The 25,547-nt window shown below is 35.4% G+C and overlaps 1 protein-coding gene across 1 annotated transcript in view; it reads left to right on the top strand.

Moving 5' to 3' along the window:
* The window catches only part of ERBB4 (erb-b2 receptor tyrosine kinase 4), a 712,433-nt gene that overhangs the window by 349,971 nt on the left and 336,915 nt on the right, over nucleotides 1-25,547 (top strand). Inside the window, exon 5 of the mRNA XM_042948704.1 lies at nucleotides 16,736-16,801. Within this exon, the coding sequence (XP_042804638.1) occupies nucleotides 16,736-16,801 (66 nt within the window). The remainder of the gene's footprint in view (nucleotides 1-16,735; nucleotides 16,802-25,547) is intronic.

The raw sequence follows: 25,547 nt of genomic DNA, 5'->3' as shown, positions 1-25,547 counted from the left end.
GATCCCAACAGGGGGCTCAATGTAGGCTTCAGTCCTATGACCCTGTGATCATGACTTGAGCCAAAATCAAGAGTCGGAGCCTCAAATGACTGAGTCACCCAGGTACCCCCAGAGTTTTAAGTCATCCTGCTGTATGAGGCTGTGCAAATAATTCTAAACCTGGCAGAATTAGCTGTAGGTGTTGAAATGATAGATTGGTAAAACTGACTTAAATTTTCACAAAGGAAGAGACTCATTGATTCAAATAACAAGTATCTGATTAATGTAAAAGAGATTTGTAAAACATTCCATAGTTGATTTTTTTTTAATTTTAATTCCAATTAGTTAACATACAGTGTTCTATTAGTTTCAGGTGTATACTGTAATAATTTAGCATTTCCATACATTACCAAGTGCTCATCACAACAAGTACCCTCCTTAATCCCCACCACCTGTCTAGCCCACCGCCCCACCCGTGTCCCATCTGGTATCCACCACTTTGTTCTCTATAAAGTCTGTTTCTCGGTTTGCCTCTCTCTCTTGTTTCCCCTTTACTCATTTGCTTTGTTTCTTAAATTCTACATATGACTGAAATCATTCCATAGCTGACTTTGTGAACATAAAACCCTGATTTTATATTTGGTGTTTAAAGCAGCTATGTAAAATTGAATGAAAATGATGCTGAATCCATTCAATATCACCCTCTTCTATTTTTCTCTTGTTTGTTTACTTTAAAATGGGTTAAGAGTGATTATGCATGTGTCTGTGGCTTGTTTTGCAATGCTCATTCATAGGTTTGATTACCATTCACATATTTATTCCCATTTACTAATGGAAGTGGTTTTGTGGAACTTAGTTACACAATTAAGTAAAATTTAAAGAGCTTACTATTTTTCTTTTCCTTCTATAATTTGTCATCACTTAGAGAAGCTAGGAAGTGAAAGGAAGACGTTTACAAGGAACTGAAAATCGTCTATTCCAGTTTCCCAGTCAGTAACATTTCCAAAGAAGCTTTACATATGTCCTCCCTCTCTTATTGGTGTCCTCCTGCTAAGCCATTTTTATTTCAAAGTTCGGAGCAAAGATGGTTACACTGGAGAGTCAGAGCAGGGGAATTGGTATCTCCACAGGTAGCTGGGGAAAGATGAATAAGGAGGTCAAGCTGCTAATCCACTTTTCAATCTTTCATGTCTAGATTATTGCAAGTAGCCGTATGCAACCTTTATTTAACTCTTTGCTGCCTGGCAAGAACACATTATGTTCTATTTGGAGGTGATTCTTTTGGAAATTCTGGGTGCTCTTTCTATGCAAGGAAGAAAAAAGATGGAAAGGAAATTATGCAGTAATATTTCTCTTAAAGTTCTTCTTTAAGCATAATAGAAATAAATGTTTTAAAGCTTGATTAAAAAATGCACAAAGTTAAAGTCATCTCAAAATTAGATGTCCCACACACTTTAGTTCTCCTCCCTCCTTATACTTTATTAAATAAAAATTTTGATCTAGTAGTTTTTTTCAAAATCTTTTTCTATAGAATCATTTTAAACTGTACTCAAGAAGGAGAATACATCATTAAACTAGTTACCTGTTTGCCAAGTTACTAGTTACTTTGTCAGTAGTTAACTATTACTAGTTACCACATGCCAAAGTGAATTTTTCAGGATAAAGAAACTTGCTTTACTAGAAAATAAGTCAATGATAAAACTAAAAGATTTTACAAATGATGCAGTGTTGGATACCCATCACTTCATTTCTAAATTTCATTAAGTTGAATAATTTTAAATATCAAATATTTTATTGCAAAGATTTGTTGTGCATTTCTAGCAGAATAAACAAATATCTAAGGGTCCTTAGAGGTGTAGAATTGACAGAGCTCTGCTTGGTTTGATTCAGTAGAAAAAGATAAATTAAGGTCACGCAGTTTTGTAACATTCTCATGAAATAGTCAATCATTTCTATTAATCCATACAGTAAACACAAACATTTTATGGGGGAGGGGGTGACCCAAAACATTATTTCAGGATTAATTTACATTATTACTGAATTAACTTACAATAAGTACAAATATATGTTACTTTAAAATATGTAAATGGGCAATCAGAGAGAGAGAAACCATAGATTTCATTGTTTTTCCTTTCCCCTCTTGTCTTCCTCCCTACCAAAACCTTTTGCCTGACCCCACTGCAGGGCAAAGCCCCTGCATCTTTATTGTCTTTGCACAGTTACCCTTCTGTTTCTTTGCTTCAAAGGGTAGCCTAGTGGTTGAGTTCGGGATATGGATTCTACATAGGTTCTAATCTTGACTTCAGAGTTTCTTCTGTCTAATTTAGCCCCTTTATCCTTCATTTTTCTTACAGTGAATTGGGATAATACATGAAAATGTTAAAAACAGCCTAGCACATAAGTGTTCCATAAATATTTGTTGTTATCAGTTTTAGTGTTTATAATTAAACACTATGAAGACACTTCTTATTCTGTATTATAGCCTAAAACTGGGAACTGTGATCAGCCTTCTCTTAGCTTCACATCATCATTTATAAGCAAATACATCTATAATTTTGTGGGCATGGGGAGCTGTGTGGTTAAGGACACCCATTCTTAATGTTCTTGGCATCTGTCTATAATACCCTCCACCCTGCCCATTTAGGTCATTTGCTAACTACTACTCATTGCCCACATGCATTAATGATTTTGGCAAGTGACCCTGAGTCTTTTTTTTTTAAACTCCATGTATGTCATTCCCTAGGTGACTTTGAATAAGTATCTGTGTTAATGATCTCATTTAACATTATTGCCTAACATTTTCTTTACCTCCTAAAATCCACTGAACTTATCAGTATTTATACTAATTCTGTAAGAAACAGGGATTTGTTCTGACATAAAGTTTGTCTGCCTATGAGTATTTTAATTCATTTTGTGTGTTCGGTCCTTCTCTGTCCCACATGACTGTTCTTTTCTTATATCTGTTAAAGTAACAGATGGTGAAGAACATGGATTCTGGCTCAGATCTCTGGACTATTTCAGGCCTGTCCCATTCTGTGTGACCTTGAACAAGTTATTAAATTTCTCTGTCCTCAGCTTCCTCATCTGTAGTAGCATTTTCCTCCTAAGGTTTTCGTGGGAAATAAATCACCTAGAACAATTCCCACTATATAATAAAAATGCATTATGTCTAACTCTTTAATATGCTAGTTCATAAGGATTTTGACACCTAGAACAATTCCCACTATATAATAAAAATGCATTATGACTAACTCTTTAATATGCTAGTTCATAAGGACTTTGATTCTACCTTGAGGTTTATATTTCAGATGGTTACAAGACTAACAATATATTTTTTTTAGAAAACAGAGAACTAGGGGCAGATTGATAGGTAGTGAGGCTAATATTTAAGGCTAAATCATTTTGTGATAGAATACAACAGATATATATGCAGGGGCTTGCAAATCATTTATCTCTTTTTCTTTAAATAACTCAATTTCCAGATCAGTCTAGTAGTACATCAGTAAGAAATGCCATTGAAATACCTGGTTGATGGAATCTTTTTTTTTCAAAAAATATGTTATAAATCCATTATTCTTGAATTTTAGCTTTTGTGTGTGAACTTCAAAGGCAGATTAATGAAAACATTTTACATCAAGACATTTTAGGCTTATTACTTACTCTAATGCCTTTTGGGTCACTTTCTTATAACCTTCATCAATTTTAAAATCACATTTCATTCCTTAGGCTTGTGGTGGCATTTTAGAAGTATGCCTATTTGTTAATGTGGTTGTTTTTATTTTAAGTGTGAGGACTTGAGGGAGATACACACACACACACACACACACACACACACACACAGCTAAATCCCTTTGGTGGATGAAATAATAGTAGGGATGTAAAATGAGACTTCTGGCTGATACCTCAAAAGAGTTTGTTTAATACAGTGCCATGGAGCTACCTAATCTTCCCCAACTTGTTACCCATTTTTCTTTGTTATCTGTCTCAGTGATGTCTCATCTCCCCAACTGACTGCTACAGGCTAGCAATCTGTAACAGAAACTCAGTCTCAATCTCAGATATAATAAGAAAGAGAGGCTACAAGATTAATGGTGCCAGCCATAATTATAAAGTCTCAAGCCACAGACATTATAAGACCTTTCAAAACTGACTTAAGGTGGAAGAAGCTGGGTTAGCACTATAGTGTGAAGATACTGGCCTCTTAGTAAAGGAAATGCAGGGCTATTGGATCTGGGAAGTCTACTGTGTTTTTAGTACTGTTAGGAACTGTGGAAAATAAATGTTTTTTTTTCCCTTGAGGAGCTTGTTATAATTTTATCCATTTCAGTTTTCCTATGATAATACCCATTACTTATTAATTCGTAGAGGAGATAGATCTATTCTTGGAGCTGACAAATGGAAGCCAGATGAAAACAGGCTGCTTACGGAGACCATGCCACACATAGATATTGGGAATTTTTTATGCTCATAGTGAAATAGAACCAGTACATTGCCTTTCAAGTAACAACTACTCTGACAGGATTAAAAAACAACAAATGTGGGAATGTTCATGGTCTTTCTTCCATATCTGCTCAAACATTACATATCTGCCAGCCTGATCTCTTTACCCCTCTGGACCAAACTGTCCATCAAGTCTACACACACACACACACACACACACACACACACACACAGTCTCTCTCTCTCTCTCTCTCTCTCTCTCTCTCTCTCTCTCTCACACACACACACACACACACACACACACACAGTCTTCCTAGAATGTTGGAATTCACACTTAGTATGTTAAGATGGACAGAAAAATTGTTAACGAGAGAGCTGAATGAAATAAAAGTATTTAGGGAGAATGGCTAAGTCAAACCAATGACATGAAAGTGATAGAATGGAAGAGAGGAGATTGTGAATGCTTGGTGATGGCAGAAAGGCAGGAGAGAGAGCTAGTGAGCATCTTTGGGCAGGGGGTAGCCTGTGGTGAATCAGAGGCTGAAAGTAGTGTGAGAAAAGTGAGAATTAAGAAAAGGTTTGGAACTGTTGCCACGGGCAGTGCTTTGGATCCCATTTAATGTCCTCTGAGACAAGTAAAGTTCTTGTGGTTGAATTTCAGCTGCTGACCCATGCCTCTTAAATGTGACACCACTCACATACTGAAAACACGGTGGTTACAGTTCCTCAGGGATCCCTTAGCACCTCTGACTAGCAGTCTCACAGATGAGGGTCATGGAATGGGCAGGGATCCCAGCATTGATGACATCTAATCCTCTCCAGCAATTCAAATACCGTTTCACCATGGGTTCCTCTCTTCTTTTCTGTCACATACCTTGAAATATTATCTGCCCTCTTTTCCTCCTTCCATGTACACTAGGCTGAAAGGTACAAGAATCTGATATCCCAGTAGCAGAATGAGCGTTCACTGTACTTAGATTATTAGCAGCATTCCTGCTGAGACTGCGGCTTCTCAAGCTTTGCCAAAGCATGCAGAGACCTCTGAAACCCACTTGTCCCTTTCTGCCAAGCCTGTCAAAGTTTCTAAGACATTACAGCCTCCCCCTTTCCTATTACTTGACTATGATGCCTTACTGATCATTTCAACTCTGTCTGCATAAACACTTCTGTCTCCAGATTACTTGATTTGTCTGCCATATCACTTCTGCTGACTGTCTACAGTTCTTTGTCTCTCTTTGTTGTTCTTTAATGTTTTTAAATACAATATTTTGAGGGAGGGAAAAAGGAACTAGCATCAATTGATGTATAGTACATGCCAGGTGTTTTACATATGTTATTCCTCTTAATCAGCCCTAGCATATACAGGAAGTATCATCATCTATATTTTATTAATAAAGAAAGTCAGCTCGTAGGTAAAGTTCCTTACTCAAGATCCTACCAATTATAAATAATGGAGACTGAATGCAGATAAAAAGTGATTTCAAAGTTTATGTTGTCTGCTTTTTACCAGCACTTATGTGAACACTTAAAGCAGTGAACAGCAATATTGTAATTTGGTTATGCACACAATACTTTCAAGTATTTTATCTTCCCTAAACCACAGGCTATAATTTCCTATCACAATTATAAATGCTAATTACTAAAATGTGTTTATATTTAACGGCATTTATTTTAGCCCCATTTACTGATGAACCTTAATAAGCAAGTAATAGAATCAAAGTAAATATGAATTAAATTTTTAAAAATGTACAAAAACAAAAATTTCTGACAAGCAAATATGCTATGTAAAATAAGCCCGGCATGATATAGAGAGACAAGTTTCTGGTTCCACTTACACTTCTGTTTTCTTACCTATAAAATGAGACAAATAATAGTACTTACACTATACTGTTGTGCAAATTCAATGAGATACTAAGTGTAAAGCGCTTTGTCTACAAGCTAGAATGTAGAAAGTGCTCAATAAATGGTGAGATTGATGATATCGGTAACAATGTCTAAATTTGAGTATGCAGCACAGTGTGAACCTCCATGTACAAGATAAACACTTAAATAAAAAATTAAAAAAAAAAGAGTCAGAAAAGTTAACTTATCTACCTGAGGAATGAAACAGTTCTAAAACCAGAGTGAGAACTGAAATTCTAACCTGTCTCATGACGGATAGATCCTGTATGTGTGCATAGCTGTTGATATTTGCATGAAATACTCATTTAGAACCACAAATGCAGAAATTTACATTGATCCTGTCAAATTTTATATTGTTACTTTTGGCTCTTCATTTCGTTTACCAAGTGCTTTTTTTCTTAATTTTTAGAAGTGTTTTTAACGTTTCTTTATTTGTGAGAGATAGAGAGTGTGTAAGTGGGAGAGGGGCAGAGAGAGAGACAGAGAATCTAAAGCAGACTTCGTGCTGTCAGCACAGAGCCCAACGTGGGGCTTAAACCCATGGAGTTTGAACTCACCAACTGTGAAATCATGGCCAGAGTCAAAGTTGATTGCTCAACCGACTGAGCCACCCAGGTGCCCCACCAAGTGCTTTTTAAAATCTGAATAGTTATCCTATGTATGAACAATTGCTACCCCTGCCTGATGTTGTCATTTGCAGATGTGGTAAGCATATTTCAATTGTTTTATGTAACTCAGTGATTAAAGAGTCAAACATGATGGATATGTACAGAGGCCTTTGGTAGACTCCTAGTATCAGCACATCAGTCTAGGCCAGCCCGTTCCTTTATCAAATGTTCTGATGCATGTGCCAGTTGTCTACAAACCTACACAAGTGGTCCAGATGCCATCAGTGTTTTCCAGAAGGACATAAAGAATGGCATGGTCACGTTCTCTCTGATATCCAAATCAACCTTCCATGAGCTACAAATCTTCTTAATAGTATGATATGAAATTAGTGATATTTTCTTAATGTATATTTTCATTTAAAAATATTTATTGGTTCTCTTCATGTACCGGCAAAATATTCCATAAAGCAAATGGTTAATTGAATTATGGTATGGCTATCTAATGGGAGGCAAATTGACCAAAAAAAAATTGCATCTACATAATATAACCTGATAATGTTTAGGATAAAATATAATGTGAAAGCAGCAGGTCACAAAACTAGACAGACTATTATACTATTCAGAAAACAGTGTTACTATACATCAAAAAATGAAAAACACCAAAATACAAAGTTTATAAATGATTTTTATTTTCTTCTTTTATATTCTGCACTTTATAACATTTCTAATTCAAACATGTATTAGAAATAAAATCTAGGGGCATGTGGGTGGCTCAGTTGGTTGAGTGTCCGACTTTGGCTCAGGTCATGATCTCACAGTTTTTGAGTTGGAGCCCTGCATCGGGCTCGGTGCTGACAGCCTAGAGCCTGAAGCCTGCTTCGGATTCTGTGTCTCCCTCTCTCTCTGGCCCTCCCCTGCTTGTGCTGTGTCTCTGTCTCTCTCTCAAAATAAATAAACATTAAAATGAAAAATAAAAATAAATAAAATAAAAACATTAATTAAATTAATTAATTAAAATAAACATTAAAAAATAAATAAAATATAGCAAATCAGTGTGGGTCAGAGAAGACCTCATTGGGAGGTGGCATCTAAGAAAAGCAAGTAAGCAGATGAACCATGTGACTGTAGCCTATCAGAGAAAGAGAAGCTCAGGGAGAGGGCATGGGAGGGCCCTAAGTAGAGGGTGCACCTTGTACATCCTGGGAACAGCAGATGAGAGTACTCAGAGGAGTGATCCAGGAAGAACATAGTAGGAAGTAAGGTTATGAATACATGGAGAAGGCCAAATATCATACGGCCTTCCAGACCATTAGAAGCACTTTGTCTTTTTTACTTTGAGATGGGAAGTTATTGGAATTTGATCTGGTATGTCTAAGAAGATTGCTCTGGTTAATATATTGAGAAGAGATTATATAGAGGCCAGGGTAGAAGCTAGGACACAAGTTAGGAGGTTGTTGCATTAATGCAAGCAGGAGACAGTTGTGACTTAGTGGTAAGGGTGATGGGAAATGATTGGGCTTAGCTGTATTTTGAAGTGAGTGTTAACTGGATATGATAATGATTTTGAGTTTGAGCTGAGGATGAGTCCGACTTTTTCAACATGAAATTCTGAAAGGATTGATTGACATGAAATATTGTTATGACTGACTGATTGAAGAAGACTTTAAAGGATTTTTCTGGGTTGGGAAGTTGAAGGATTACATTTTGGACATGTAAATGTTTGCATGTCTGCTAATTATACAGGTAAAAATGTTTTAGAAGCAGTTTGAAGCATAAGCCTATACCCCACATGGTCAGGACTGGAGATACAAATTTTGGAAGGTGTCAGCCTATTAGTGTTATATGAGGATTAACAGAACTAATATATATAAAAACTTAGATATTCCAGGAGGACCACCACCACTTAGAGCTGAACAGGTTTTGCACTGTCCACTTACAAAGAGGTATAATCTAGGTAGACTATAATCATGGATGTTCTTGATGGCCTTTGCTGGTTCACCTTAAATGCTAATAAACATACCTGTCATTATTACTGTTGATTGAAAACAGTAGACACATGTTAATTTATTCTTTAATTCTGCTGGTAAGGTTTTCCAGTTTGTCAGACCCCTTATTTGTGTTTAGAAATGTATTTGACATTGATTAGAACTAATTCTGTTCCACAGTAGGTAGAATTCCTGTGTTCTGCTCTGTGCTAACGACTGTAAAAAGTGATAATTAATGCTTTCTAATTACATGATTTGGAAGAAACATGAAATATGAGTATGATATATGAAATATTTAAATGTATCAATATGTAATAGTATGAAATGCTTTTTCAGGAAAAATTTAACCTTTCCTTATAATTTGAGTCATTTTGTATTGTTGATACATTTGGGAAACCATTTGGGCCCCTTTACTATTATTTTTTTTTAAGTTCTTTTCTATTGATTACAGTAGCCTAAAGAATTGTGAAGGTGTGCTAGAAGTATAAAGTTTACAGAACAGTAATATAGATATTGTATCAGATCTTTCCATTCAATGGGAAATATAATCCCTTTAGTCTATTAATGTGTATTTTATTTTGGCACATGTATGCCATTACTTCTATCAGTAACATAATCATGTAAGACTATAAATGTGAGTGATGATCAATAATATTAAGTTCATAATAGATTCTCATCAAATTTCCTTTTGACTGAAATTTGTGCAGAGCTAGCCATTCTACTTAATACATGGAAGCACACCTAAAGTCAACATGCTGATAGAGTAGCCAGTTGCCCCCATGCATGGTTAAGAGGTTTTAAACAGACATTTTTGGAATGTCTATCCCACCCCACCCCACCCTTCCAGCTTCTATCTGCACATGAGATGTCTGCCATTATGATTTCTCCTCTAGATTGATTTATGTTTACCGAAGGCTTCAGGAAAAATGAAGATTTGCTAAACAGGCTCAATACTTCAAACTTTTGCACAATTCTGTGTGCCTGATAACTGGCCAGTTCATTAGCCATCTGTCTGTAATCCTATCTGAGTTAGTGCTAGGGAGAGATACTGTGTGCTCTGGCAGTTGCAGATCAGCAGTGGGGAGTTGAATCCTCGAGAAGAGGGTGGATACAAGTATCTCATACTGAGCTTGATGTATTTTACACTTCTGTTCAAAATTAATCTTGATCATATGAGTATGTAGGCTAGTCTAAATCCTTGGACTATAGGTTGCTTGACTGTATAACACGATGGCACTTGTAGAAAAAAAAAAAAAACAAAACAAGTTTAATGATGTTGACATTACCTACTTTTCCAATCCAGTGATTACTTAACATAATTTAAACTGCTAACTCCTGACTTAATTTATTGCTGGATGAAAAATTCCACCCATATGTATTTTTACTTTAACTTTGTCTTCCTAGTTAGTGAAAATACTTGCCCATCTTTGTTTTGAATAGCAAGTGTATAGAACTTAAAGCTTTCATTCAGTAATTAACTTGCAAATCATGGGCAAGATAGGAAGATTGAATTGAAATTGGAAGAAAACCGTAAAGTCATTTACATAACGAAATTGTGGGACCAAATAAACACACATGACAATGAGAGTTGTCAGATAAGAACAAGCCCAATATTAACTTCTGATTAAAAAAAAAAAGAGCAATTCAGTAATATCATTAAATAATGATGCCAATATATTATTTGCTGGAATCCTGTTGAGACTTTACTATCAACAGGGTTCTTTATAATAATTTAAATTTGAAAAAAAGTTATGTGTTTTTTAGGACTGCTGGGGTAAAAATGCAACCTGATGGAAATATATCCACAAATCAAGGAGTGAACACTGGGAAGTGAAAGACTGCTACATGTTTACACCATTTAATCCTATAAGTTTGGTTACCAAGCATCTGATCAGATCTAGCACTTAAATTTTTGTCTCAAAATATGGCTATGATGTTTGGAATTACATGCCAAACCATTATTTCTTATCCATACTTACTCATGTGGAACCTTCATCATCGGAACCCCTGGGATTGCTTTTTTTTTTTTTTTTTTAAATACAAATTCCTGTACCTCCCTCTCCTAGACTGTAAAATCAGCACCTTGCACAAGTTCTCAAATCTCAACACTAATTTTGGGAACCATAACCTGAAAGTCTCTTCTACCATGCAGATCAAACCACATAATTTCAGTGTTTAAAAACTTTGACCAACTCCATGACAGTTTCACAGAGTAAACTCTAACCTATTCAGAAGACTTTCGAGATACTTTGTAAGCTTACACTCCAGATGCTGTCCTAATGCAAACAGCTCAAAGGACTATAAACTATTCATTATGGCCCCAAACAGTTGTGTGCACCAATGCCTCTGTGTCATTGCTTAGGTTAATTATTCAGCCTGGAACTTTCTTCCCTTTATCTACTCACAAAGTAGAAATTCAAGCATGTTCTCCATGGAGCCTTTTTCAAATACATCCTCTCCATTTTATGCATACTTCTATTTTAGCAAGTATTATGAATATCATGACTATTTGCCCATTTTTCTACTTATTTCCTGGTCCTTGAAAGCTCCTTGAGGGCAGGACACTGATTTATTCATCTTTTTATCATCCATTCAAGAATAGGGACTAGTTTAGTGTAGACTTCCAATAAATGTTCCACTTCCCTTTCTGAATTATGGGATCATGAAAAAGATACTATTCTCTCACTCTTTCCCCAGTAAAAGAAATTTTAAGAGGTCAAGACTGCCAGTTTTTTTAAATGGACTGAAAGAAGAATCCAGGCAATGTAACTGCATTGCCTTTAGCTAGAGGAAGTTTGAAGATATAATCTTTTGTGGTTGCCAGTGACCTCATGTTTTGTAACTCTTCAACTGTCCTAGCATATTACTTGCAGAAAGCAGTCCAGAGGTACATATTAAATCCCATCTCTACTGTCAGGTAGTCCTACGAACAAGCAAAACTTCTAACATGAATTTATGACTCTTAAAAATATCGAAGTGGCTCAGGGACTCTAGTTCCTACAAAAAAAAAAAAAAGAATGCAAAAGCTACATTTTAATAACTTCTGGACAAGCATAAAAGATAAACTTAGTCATACTTGCTAGCTTCTGCAATGAATAATGCATTGTCAAAGCAGAAATGATTGTGAATTAAAATAATGCTGATGTGCAGTAATCAGCACTTACTTTAAAAGATTAAAATGGTTGCTAAAGTGACAGAAATATTTGTCTGAAATTTTGTTTTGTTTTATATTTCACTTCTTTGAGTCAAAATGACAGGAGGTAGAAATATTAATTTAAATAACTGTTATCACTAAGTTGAATGGAAATGTCAGATTCTTATTTTTAAGTAGCATATTTCCTCACATAGTTTTAAAAGAATTATTGAAATAAACAATGGAAAGGAATCATGTAGCATACTGAGACATGGAAATAAGACATATTTGGACAGCACTGGCAAAGTTTCAGTGCCCCAAAACTTTTCTTCCATTTACATAGGCTAGTATGGATTTTGTCTTTCTGCTGTTCTCATTTAAAATACATAGAGAAGTGATTTATAAAATTAATACACACTAAAAGAGTGAATACATGGCCTTTTTTTTCCTCTTGAAATCAGGCCTCCTGAGACACTGCATACCTGAGAATCTGAGAATAGAAGACAGAAATTTCTCAGTAAGATGTTGGGCCATAGTTAAAAGTATTTTTCTTTCTGTAAAAGACAAGGGAGAGATCCGTCATGGGCCATACTTATCCTCTCCACTGAAGTGCTCTCCCCTGATCTCATTTTAGATGTCATATAGATAAATTACCCTATAAGGAATGGAGTGGACTTCCAAGCCACCAGGCATTAACTTGGAAATGGCCCAGCTCAACCTGACCCCATCCAACTCTTCTTTCCTGAGCTAGAGGACTGTTAAAAATTTAGATTTGTTGGCTTCTTTCCTTAAACCCCATAGAAGGTGAATGTTAGATACAGACTAATCAAAACCCTTTCCCTTTAAAATAATGCTGAATTAATTCTAAACTCTTATTAGAGAAGTAACCATATCTGTTTCAATACTTTACATGGTTCCTAACACACAGGTATAGAAGGAACTGAAAAAATACTTTTGGATAAATAGATGGAAGGAAGGTAGAGGAAAAAAGTATGTAGTTTTGTTTTGTTTTGTTTTATTTTGCTAACCTAGATAGGTAATTACTCAGAAAACCCCTTGTCTCCCTTCTCATTTTTTTACATTTGTGTGCAGCAGAAATGTTGGAAAGAAAAATCTAAAAGCATATTTTAAAGCATATTAAACACATTAGTCCATAAAACTACACTACCCAGTTGTCTAGAAGAATCAAACTAAGGTTGCAGGCCTGAGAGTATGGCAAATATATTAATTCGGGAATACCTCCAATCCGATTTTGGCCAGATATTTTGATACTTAATTGGAACAACTTAGTGAAAATAGTATTTGCCCAATTGCCATATACCGCCCAAGGTTGAACTGAATGTGGGGGCAGATTCCAGAGGGTCAAAGACAGTCAAATGAAGGGCGAGCCAGAATGAGAAACCATTTGTGGAAGCACACATAGGTCATGGCCCTCCAACACATGTGTAGTAATAGAATTCTGGAATGTGTGTGCCAAGTGACCCTCTTTCTCTTGGTTTCCAAAAGGAGTGAAGGGAATATATGACCGAGTAAAATCTCAGTAAGGAGGCAGATGTTGTTAGCTTCCTTTTACAGCAGTAATACATATTTCTATTTAAATATGAATGCAAAATGGAAACTGCCAAACAAAATTTCCTAACAGCATGATAGTCAAGGTTAAATTGTTTAAACTTCGTGTGTGTCTGGCTGGGGTGGCACACTATATCATTTGTTTACAACTAGGTGGGCCTTGCCATGATACTTTGTCAAGAACCATAAACCTAATTTCTAGTAATACTCCTTTTCGTATTGGATCCAGGCAAAAGTCTTCGGTGGTATATCAAAACTACAAGAATAAGAAGGTAGAAAATATATAATCCAATAAATGAGGAATACTGAGTGTATTAAAATAATGTTGCTTAGCTCCCCCCCCCCCACCGCCCCCCACAGCTATAATAGTGTTCTGGTCACAGTGAACACAACTAAATATTTCATTGGCCGCTAACACAATTAAAGAAGTCATAGATTAAATAGTAGATGATCATCCTCTGTTTCAGATATCTTTAAATAACAGACCACTTAATGGGTCGATTTAAAATATTTTAACACATCTAAAGAAATATATTAACATTAGTTACTTTCTCATAAAAAGTTTGTACTCAAAGTTTTCACTGCTTCCCATTTTGTCTCACAGCCCTTTCTAATTTCCGCTGGTATAAATCAAATTAGATTTATTAGCATTGTACAAAAGAGCTCCAGTAGGTTTTTAATAATAATTATCATTATCACTGATTAAAGTTATATTGTTCAGGCCAGATGGAGTCCTTTTCCTGTCAGTGAGAATGAGCTTGCATTATGTAGTCATAATGTGTTTGGATCTAAATAAACAGATGGCAGAGTGACAGGATATTATACACTGGTGATGTCAGCAATAGTGGTTCACAAACAGAATTGCTCTAGATAAACTCTATTGTAGCAAGGATCCTCATACTTTTAAGAAGGTGAATGGAATTGAGCCTAAGTGTTATCTTAACTTGGAAATCGTACTGTTCACTTGCAGAAGGGTAGACCATTTGGATGGCCTGAGGTTCAGCCTGAAAAAGTGCATCTGCTGAATCTGCTCTTTAACTGTGAAAGCATTTAACATAACAGCTTCACTCAGGCAGTCTCATAGGGAGAGAGAAAGAGAGAGGAAAAAAGAAAAAAAAAAAAGCTGCCCAAGTTATAAGGTCTTTCAAGTTGAAGAGTTAAGACCTGTGGGTCAAGAAAAAGAGGAAAGATCTGATACAATCTTATTTCATAACTTTCAAGATATAGTAAAACCTTGGTTGTAAGTATAATTCATTCTGGACAAATGCTTGTAATCCACAGCATTTGTATATCAAAGCAAATTTCAAGAACCATTGGCTCAGTTTGTGATCATGTGACATTCAGCATCACATACCACTTGTATTGCAAGACATTGCTCGTTTATCAAGTTAAAATTTATTAGAAATGTTTATTTGTCTTGCAGAACACTTGCATAACAAGTTACTCACAATCCCAGGTTTTACTGTATAATTATGTTAAAGTAAACATCTTGTAGGGGTGTATACTCATTCATAATAATGTTAGAAAATTAACAGAGAAGGTTTAATAAGAACTGTTATAGAAAAGCTTTAGTCTTTAATAGATTTTCATGTATACTTTTTATTCTAAAAAACCCCACTCTATATACCCTTATACCCACCAATATTAGGGTGAACCTATGAAATTCAGAAACAAACTTCAAAGAAAATCATTATATGTGATTTCTTCTAGCTAATACTCTATGGTTGTGTCCTTAGGAAAATTTCTCTGTAGGATAACTGTATTTGCTGAGGCAAATACTCAGAGTAGCAGAGTTCTTAAGAGCAAGATAGTGCTACAGAAGATAAAGGCTCGTATTTGAAAATGAAGATGGTATCAATAAAATGTTTAAAAAAGGATATCAAATAATTGAAATTAAACTTCCTAAAAAATTTATCTGTTTAAATGCTTGAAACTTTTATATAAAGATGTTGGTTTGCAAATTGGTCCCTATGCATGGAGGGCAAGGAAGACTGAATACATAGGGAGACCACTCCAGATTGATAGGTGGCAGGTATAATAAGCAAGGTAACTTACATACAAGGCTGGTCTTTAACATATCCAGGGTGATCTTGGACAACCACAAGACAAGTATATCCCCATAACTGCCTACCAGACTCTTAAGTTTATATGAAGGTTTTAAACGGGTTCAGTAACATATTCAATTCAGATGGCCCCAGTATCACCTTACTCTCTCAAAGTTACATCCTTTCAGACTGCTAGCAGGGGAATAGTAGGCAGGATGTTCATTACAAGGACAGGGGAGGGAGCGAGGAGCCTCCCATTGGCCAGGTCTAGCTCAAGGGTCAACCTGTTGTCACATCCTCTTTATGACATCCTCCCTCAAATGAGACTCTAAGTTATGTGTATAGGGGCTCCTGGATGGCTCAATCAGTTAAGCCTCTGACTCCAGCTCACATCAGTGTCTCTCAGTCTATGAGTTCAAGCCCCACATCTCACTGTGCACTGACAGCTCAGAGCCTGGAGCCTGCTTCAGATTCTGTGTCTCCCTCTCTCTCTTCCCCTCCCCCACTCATGTGCATGCGCACTCTCTCTCTCACAAAAATAAACATTAAAAAAATTAAAATAAATAAATAAATAAACAAATAAATAATGTATGTAACCTTTTCATTCTGATGGTTTGTCATGTGTTTGTAAAAATATATTTTTGTTTCCATAGACTTCAAATTCTTTTTAACTATTGATTTATTCCTTAATATCAATTAGCCATGAACTATTGAAATTATATCAAGCAGAATAGAATCACATAGAATCAATAGAACAAAAATATTCAATAGTCAAAGTAAAAGTTATTTCATGTAAATATTTACAACTATCTGGGAAAATTCACAAATTCAACTTATTTCCTTTTCTTATAAAATAATGGGAAGATTTTGAGTATCAGGAGATTGTATTTCAGCTTCACATGTATTTGACATTCAGGTTTTGCTACTTAAAGGGGGCATTTTATGAGCTATGTTTCAGCTATAGGAAAATATAAAAATCCTCAGAAAGGAGCAAGACTATTTGCTTTGAAGAGTTACTCCTAGTCAAAGAGTGAAAGATGGTAATGTGTGTGTGCGCTCTTTCCTCTCCGACAGGTGGACGTTGCCATAAGTCCTGTACTGGCCGATGCTGGGGACCCACAGAAAATCATTGCCAGACCTGTAAGTGTTCAACAGTGAGAAAGAATAGGCTTGAAATGATCAAGTGATTTTAATAATTCATGTTTTTCACACTTCTGGTCCTCAGAAACATGAAAATAAGCTTTTGCTTCTTTGTGGTAGATTTGCTCCTATTCAAGTAAACTGCCTAATTTCATTGCTTGCAAATGAAACATAGTATGTAATTGCTTCTTATATTTCTTTGTGGTTTTCAAGTTAATGCTATTAACAACACTGATGTGGTGATATTAACTATGACTTAAGAGTCTGTATATCAGAGAAAGCAAGAAATTCAAATGTGCACCAAATGGTAATTCCATTTCAGGTTATAAGTACTGAAATCTCAGTAAGTACTGAGTACTTACTGAGATTTCAGTACTTATAACCAGTACTTATAACACCATCCGTTCATTAGGAAAAGAAAAAAAAAGAAAGGAAAAAGAAAAAGAGCACTGTGTCCCCACTTTTTTCTAGGCACAGAAATATTAACTATATGAATTATGGATGACTGACTATATCCTGCCCTTTGTGTATATTGTTTCTTGTATTAGTCATTAAAGTAAGTATAAGCTATCATCACTGCTAAGACATTTACAAAGTATATTGGATACAAAGACAAGTATCTTTTTTTTTCAGCATTCTTAAAGCCATACTTAAATCAGCACTGAACTTTCACTAATCTTAAGGATAAATAGTTTCTTTAAAAAGGAAAAACAAAATGCTCCATATGAATGGTAAAGATATTTCTTCTTTCCTGCTACAATAACAACAGCTGGAATAATATATGAAAAATAGTGTAGTGGCAATTTGAAATGTGTTCCTTTCATTAGCATAGAAGACAGAGAAAATGTTATTAAAAATATGAATATACAAATATTAGATATTGTAGAAATTTATTATACTATTGGTTGAAAGTTTAGATATTTCTAATTTGTCTCAGTTCATATTTATTAGATTCTCTTTCAATAAGGAAATGGAAAATAATTACATTATTGTGAGCCAACAAAGAAAAAAGATAGAGGAAAAATATTTTCTCACTGGTAAATGATTTCTTTCTTTTTTTTTTCCTTTTTTTTTTTTTTGTTTTAATTCAAGGACATTTTCATGTCTAACATTGATAAAATAAAAAAGAACATAGAATAAATTTTTTTCCCACTTTTGTCCTGCCTCTGTCCTTCAGCCATCCCTAGGCAACAAATGTTATTGGCTACTTTTGTGTATTCTTCCAGAGACAATTTATGCATACAGTAGGACATATGTATATGTTCCTTCCCATTTTTCACTCAAATGTTAGCATGCTTTACATGCTATCATGTACTTTAATTTTTTTTTTTAATCTAAGCATATGTGAATGAATTTACTTATAGTATTAATGCCTAGAAGTGGTCATTGCAAGGTCAAGGACACATATTTATGTAATTTGATAGAGATCACTAACATGGAAATCTTGTTTTCTATAGAGTTTGTAAAAGTTTTCTCTGCCAGGAGCAATGTATGTGAATTCCTGTTTCCCTATTCCCTGGGCAAGGCAGTGTATTATCAAACTTTTTGGTCTTTGTCAAGAAGTTATATAAAACATAGTGTAGACTTAAATTAACTTTTTTGGTAGAAATAATGTTTACAACAGTTATATTTTGGCAAGAATTTTAAGCAGGATTGTAAAGATCAATGTGTGAAATAAATTTACTACAATTATTTGTAGACAATATTCTAATAGCAAAGTAGTTGAAACCAAGTTACACACAATGCTGAAATAACATTGATGTGGCCTTTTGCACAAAGTTGAGATTTCTAAAATATAAAAGAATCCTTGTAATACTTTGTGATGAAGTGGCAGGTAACCGTGGAAATTGTTAAAGTGTGCAAATGTCCATAGGTCCTCTCATGTCAAAAAACTTCTGAGATGTCAAATTAAAAAATGAATTTTACTCACTCACCAACTTACTTATTTTCCAAAGGATCAAGGAAACTTTGCAGCCTGGCTGCTTGCTGTGGCTGGGCCCCCCTGGCGGATCCACCCAACTACCCCTGGTGTTCTGGAGAGGGGCCTCTCAGGCACACCTAGCTCACCTTGCATTCTTGAGGTCCACATGTTAAATCGGGGAACGTAGGAGCCTACTTGGGCTGTTTTCTGTGCTAGCCTACATTTAGGAAATGCTAGTTTGGATTCCTTTCTTCTGTTGGGTAGGGAAACATAGATGCCTACTATTCTGTTGTTTGTCCAGTTCAGGGTTTCAAACTAGTTTGCCTTGGCTTCAATGCCCTTCAAATTCTCCTTTGCATTATTGCCTTTTGCATTATTTCCACAATACAGCTACTCTTGGTAAGGAAGAAATAGATTTATGCCATCTTTTCTGGACCAGAAGTCCCATATAGTACTTTTAATAATACTATTAATGAATGAAATCAAATCAAACTCTTAAGTAATTTTTGCTGCATTTTATATGAATTTTGTAGAATAGAAAAATGTAGTGTAAATTACTTTCTTCTCCTTCTTCTTCTCTTTCTCCTCCTCCTCCTCCTTTTTCTTCTCATTATTATTATTATCATGATCATTATTATCATCTTAATGCTGAATAATCATTCTCTAATTGATAGGGATGCATGAGCCAAAATCTTGGAAATCACTCTGTTAGGACAGAATGAGAAAACAACACACATGAGTATTCTCTAATTTTGAAAGTTAAATATGCCTTTAATTCATACAGTGCTCAAAATTCTGAAACTTTTAATTAATTTTTAGAGATTTATTTATGTTAGTAAAAAATATACAAAAGTTAGTAAAAAAAAATCATAATTTTCACCAACATGTGTTATTCTTATAGTAGACAACTTGGGATAATGTCCAAGTAGACATCTGTCTTTCTTTGGGAACTACCTACTTCTGGAGGGGTGAGTCACTGTGGCTATGTTTGTTTTGTGTGATGCTCTAACCCTTAGTCACATGACAGTGTTTCTCAACCAGAGGTGACGTTGCCCCCAGGGGACATTTGATAATGCCTGAATATTTTTGGTTGTTACAACACTGAGTTAGATTAGGGGGAGCATCTATTGGCATCTAGTAGGTAGAGGCCAGGGATGATACCTGGAGCGCACAGGATAACTTCACCCCACCCCCATCCAAACAAAGAATAAGTATACAACATAAAACTTAAAAAGTACTGAAGGTTAAGAATGAGAAATCTTGTAATAAGAGTAAATATTGACCAATGTTGGGCCAATGAGATTCTTGCCCCAGGGAATTTGGACTTGAGATCCAGAAATTCTGGTTATACTACCTTAAAAATTTGAACTTGAGAAGATATTAAACTTAGCGGAAGTTTCCATTTTGAACCTGTTAAATAAATCTGTCATGCAGAAGCAAACAAGAATCAGAGACAAAAACAACTCTTACCTACTGGTTCTCAGGCCTTCTTGAGATCCAGCCGCATTTCTACCCTTTGGTGCCTAAATAAACACAGTATTCTTCTAGTATACTTAAATGCGGATTTTTACTTGCCGCCAAGTGGGGATGGTCTTGGCTAGGACCCCACTAAGACTTGGCTTAGGCAAGACAGTGGTTTTTTTTTTTTTTTTTTTAACGTTAATTTATTTTTGAGAGAGAGATGGAGCGTGAGTGGGGTCAGGGCAGAGAGAGAGGGAGACACAGAATCTGAAGCAGGCTCCAGGCTCTGAGCCGTCAGCACAGAGCCCAACGCGGGGCTTGAACTCACAAACCGTGAGATCATGACCTGAACTGAAGCTGGATGTTCAACCGACTGAACCACCCAGGTGCCCGTTAGGCAAGACAGTCGTGACTAAGAAAATCAGCAAGTCACAGCTCATGTATCAAATCATCAGCATGAAATCATTTAATTCACCTAATTTTTTAGCATAGAAATTACGCTTACTGTAATGACCTAAAATTGGCTTAATGGTCACTATGCCTACTCCACAGAGCCTATCAAAGTGAAATTCAATAAATATCTACCTATATCTGATATATGCAAATCCAAATTTTAGAAAAATATCTAGTTGCATGGATCTTTATGGTCTATAAAAGATTTCTATTGTATCTTTTTTAAGTTTATTTATTTATTTTGAGAGAGAGACAGCATGAGCAGGGGAGGTGTAGAGAGAGAGGGAGAGAAAGAGAGAGAGGAAAAAAAATCCCCAGCAGGCTCCACGTCAGTGGGGCTTAAACTCACTAAACTGAGATCATGACCTGAGCTGAAACCAAGAGTCGGACCCTTAACTAACTGAGACACCCAGGCACCCCCCCCCCAAAATTTCCCTTTTAAAATTTACTTTCACCATATTACTGTGAGTTAAACAGGATAGTTAACATTTACCTCATTTTATAATTGGGGAAATGTATGCTGAGGAAATGATCAGGGAGTTGTTAAATTTATGCAGCTAATACTGGGGATTTCACAACCTGAGTGTCTTGAATTTAAAGATAAAACAGCTTCCTGTATACCACATTGTATAGCACAGCTTAGTGGACAAGGACATTGGATTTGAAATCAGACAAATGATACAAATACCAGTTCTTTCCATTTCTTTGTCATGGGAAAGTGACTTAATCTTTCTAAATCTCAGTTACCATTTCTGTAAAATGGAGATAATTGCACTTACCTCAGAGAGTTGTTGTTTTGGAATCAGATTCAATAGAATAGTGTAGTTGAAGTGCTTAAATATCTTTTGGCATATACTAAGGACCTAATAACTAATAGCTAATATTTTAATACATTAACAGAGATACTGTTAGAACACTTAATCCATCCTAATTCTGAATGAATGCATGTAGAAGTGAAATTCCTGTAGTCCAGTTCTATCCTGTGAAAACTATTTTATCCATTGAAAACTGCTGATACCTGTGGATGAGAAATGAAAAAGCAAAAACCCTGGGAGTGAAGTGGAGGCTTCTTGCCCTTGACATTCGTTCCTGTTCTCTCTCCTTGTTTGAGCTACTTGAAAGGTAAATTACTCATCCATATTTAAAGAGCACACTATCCTGAGGCAAAATGTATTTTGGAACTACTCAAAGGCATACTTATTTTAAGAACTGAATTTTAGAAATACGATCTTTTTTTTTTTTTTTTTTTTAGAATTAGACTTTGTGAGAGATTCCGTAGAGATGTAACATACATGATCAAAATGTTTTAAAATTATAAAATTTTTCAGGCTTCCTTTAGATTTCTGATAGCCTTTCTATTAGTTACAATATATTACTTAACCTTAGGCCCATTTGACAGACACTTCTCTGAACCTTGACTGAACTTTTTAGAAATCTGAAAATCTGGGCTGTGCAAGTTTCTGACAATATTCTGTTTTTGTTGCTTGACCATACAAAGTACATTATGGGATCTAAAAGATGTAGTCTTATATTGTTAGAAAGTATTTCTTTTCCTATGACTGAAATAAATTCACTTCAGTGAAGGCTTCTCTGGAGATATTCAACTTTATGATTTGTCAAATATTTCCCTGTCTTCTGTGGATAATTATTTTTGAGAGTTTTTATACATTAGGGAAGGAAAGTAAAAGTGTTTAAAAACTCCACAAGTCAGCTAAGTAAACTGAAGAATCCATTTCACTCACCACACCATATCAAAGCTGACATCTTCCCACAGGTGTCTCTTCCTAAAACAGCAAATGTGCCAGAATTTTCCTTAGTGTCACTAAGTGGCAAGAAGCCTTGGTAGAGACAAAACATTCAGGCTCTGAGAGAACAAGCTCCTGATGATGAATGCCTTGTTAAGGTGAAATGAAGCAGTGTTGATCAGAGTGAAAACATCTCCGAATAGAAAAATGGCAAAACAAAAATGCTGAGTGCAACAATGGTAAGCTTGAGGGGAGGTCTGCAGGAGGCAGGAGTTTTAAAAGAAGAAATGAGGAAGGAGTTTTGTTTTTTAATAGATCTAGTGAAATGGAGAGTGTGAATAAATAGACAGCTTACTATGGACAATAGTTCACAATGCGTACTTCTAGAAATTGTAATAGAATTGTGTACATTTTAAGTCAAATTTAGTAGCATTTTGCAATAAATTTTGTGTACTGGACTGGATGCCACTGTGAGCTTTGATTAGCTGTTGAATAATTTAAGTGTGTCATTTTCCCCTTATAGCATTTAATAATTAATATTCACACTGTCAACTCTAGAGACAGCAGCTATTTTATTTAATGTTTTTTTTCTAAAATAGAAAATATTTTTCTGAACAAATTCCTTAAAAACATATCTTTAGACAACGTAAAGAGTTTTTACAATATTAAAGTAAGTAAATTTTGCCTGTAGACTCTAGCTAAGTGTTTTATTCTTACCTGCTTTCCTCGTGAATCTGACTTTCTAAAGTAACTTGAATTTCTTCTCCATAAATCCTTTGTCATGTTGAATGTAGAGCAGCCTTCCCCTATAAACTTAACAGGAATGTCTCTGACAGTGATGCTGTTTAAAAAACAAAACAAAACAAAAACAAAAAAAAGAAACAAACAAACAAATCAGCTGAGTAACTTTAAAGATCTAATTGGCTTTATTCAATGATTCATGAACCAGAGAGCATCCCATTAGCAAACAGAAGGGTGCTCTGAGGAGCTGTACAAAATCGAAGAATTTTATAGGCTGAAGAAGGGTGGGACAAGCAAGTTAAAACAGTGGATTAGTTCAGGCAAGTTTGCCTTCCCTTAGAGGAAGGCCAGGGGTCTTAGGGGGTCTTATCTGGCAAAATTTTCACTAGTGCTGACCAGGAAATTACAGACTGATTGCTTTAAAATTCCACTCCCGGGAGAAGCTGAAACTGCAATTAGGCTATGTATTATGCCTTGGTGGGGGGTTAGCAAAAGTGACTCCATTTTGGGCCTGTTGTTTCTTTTTAACATTGCAAAAGGTCAAAATAAAACTTAGGATGGGACCCTGAGAGCTGCGTTACATGTGGAGCAGTGAGTCAAACTTGAAAGTACTTTGAAGCTCAGTTAAATCGTGGCCGCATTGCTCCGCAGCACAGCTTAAGTAAATTGATTCAGTGGATTAATGTAGTCATGTCAGGGGAGACAAACTTATCTGCTATGTGAAGTCTGAAGCTTATAGAAGTATTATTTAGCAAGCTTACTGGTAAGAATGACAACTCTCTCTATTCATAAGAACTGCGTCCTAAGGTCTGAGCTCTAGAAGTTGGTGTGTGAGAGACTAAGCTTCAAGGAATAAGTAATAATGATTAAAGGGACAAAGTTATCTCTTTCCCTGCAAGATGTATGAAGCACACTTATCTCATTTAAAATAGATACTGCATGTCCTTTTTTATCTTTAAGCACAGTATCAGGCCAGCTGTCTCCAGCCTCCTATTATCAGGCAGTGTGTTGTTTCATTTTACACATTCCTTTTGCCCTTCTAGACCTGGTGCCATCTGAGTTAGAACTGCGTTTTGAGGTAGGAGGGAGAAAAACATGTATCAAAATATTACAACTTAATTCTCCTAGCCTTTGCACACAGTTTTGTATTAAAGTAGTTATGTCTTCAGCTGCTGATTATTTAACTAAGATTTGCTAGGCTGATTCCCTAGCAAATACCCCTTTGTCTTCTCAGTTCCTTTACAAGGAACATTTCTTGCTTAGAAACTAATTGAAAAGTGTAAATGCATTTGACAATGGGCTAAAAAAATTGTCTCCTAAACCGAAATATCACACCACAAAAATTAATGAGGAATGTATGTTTCAACTACTGGAGTGAACAGATAATACTTCTGTCCCTGGAAATGTCCATTAAATCAATTAAAGCTAAGACATTATTTTAACCAAATGAAACCTTCTGGTGGAATTCACCTCTTACTTCTACAGTATTCTTCCTAGCTAGATTATCTCATAATCCTTTATTTTAATTAAAAATAGAATGTCATTGGGGCACCTGGGTGACTCAGTTGTTAAGCTGACTCTTGCTCTAGGCTCAGGCCATGATCTCACAGTTTGGGAGATCCAGCTCTGAATCCCGCTGTGCACTGACAGAACAGATGACAGTGTGGAGCCTGCTTGGGATTCTCTCTCTTCCTCTCTCCCCCTCCCTGACTCTCTCTCGCTCAAAAAAAAAAAAAAAAAAAAAAAAAAAAAAGTCATTGAAATTAACACGAGCTGCGTATTTGTTCTGTTATTAGATAACTGTAAATGAAGGGTACTACTATATTGGCAAAATAAAAACTTGTTCCAGACAACACTCTGTGTTAATGTCTCTATACAGACATTAGAGAATATGCTAGATAAATTTTAAAAATATTTAGCATTTTCCTTAGTGATTTGCTATGTTGTGCACCAAGAGTATTACTTTCAGTAGTTGCAGTATAATAAAACTTTCAGTTTAATAATAGAAAAAAATAAAACTAACTTGGCCTGGCTTATGGATTCTATTTACTTTTAGAGCGAACTTTAGAAATATATGTATACGTGTGTATGTGTGTGTGTGTGTGTGTGTGTATCCTTTTTATTCTAAAATATATCTGAAATTTATTGAAGTAAATATTAAAATCTAAGAAAACAATTAGGTATTTTTGTTCCTCAGAATTTCAACAAGAAATTGTAACAGCTAGAAACTAAATTGTACGTTTCCCCATGATATTTCTAAAAGTTTCTTGTAGCTTATAACATCAAAGTGACAAATTATGAAAATAAAACACTAATTATACTCATGCACATGCATACACATACAATTTGTCTAAAGTGTAATTGTATTCACAATCTTTGTGGAATAAATGCTGTTTAAAAAGTTAGTTCCGATGTGGTGAATATC

Source organism: Panthera leo, chromosome C1, assembly GCF_018350215.1.
Source record: "Panthera leo isolate Ple1 chromosome C1, P.leo_Ple1_pat1.1, whole genome shotgun sequence".
NCBI lineage: Eukaryota > Metazoa > Chordata > Mammalia > Carnivora > Felidae > Panthera > Panthera leo.
The sequence above is the reverse complement of the archived record's forward strand: the minus strand, read 5'-3'. Positions and strand labels throughout refer to the sequence as shown.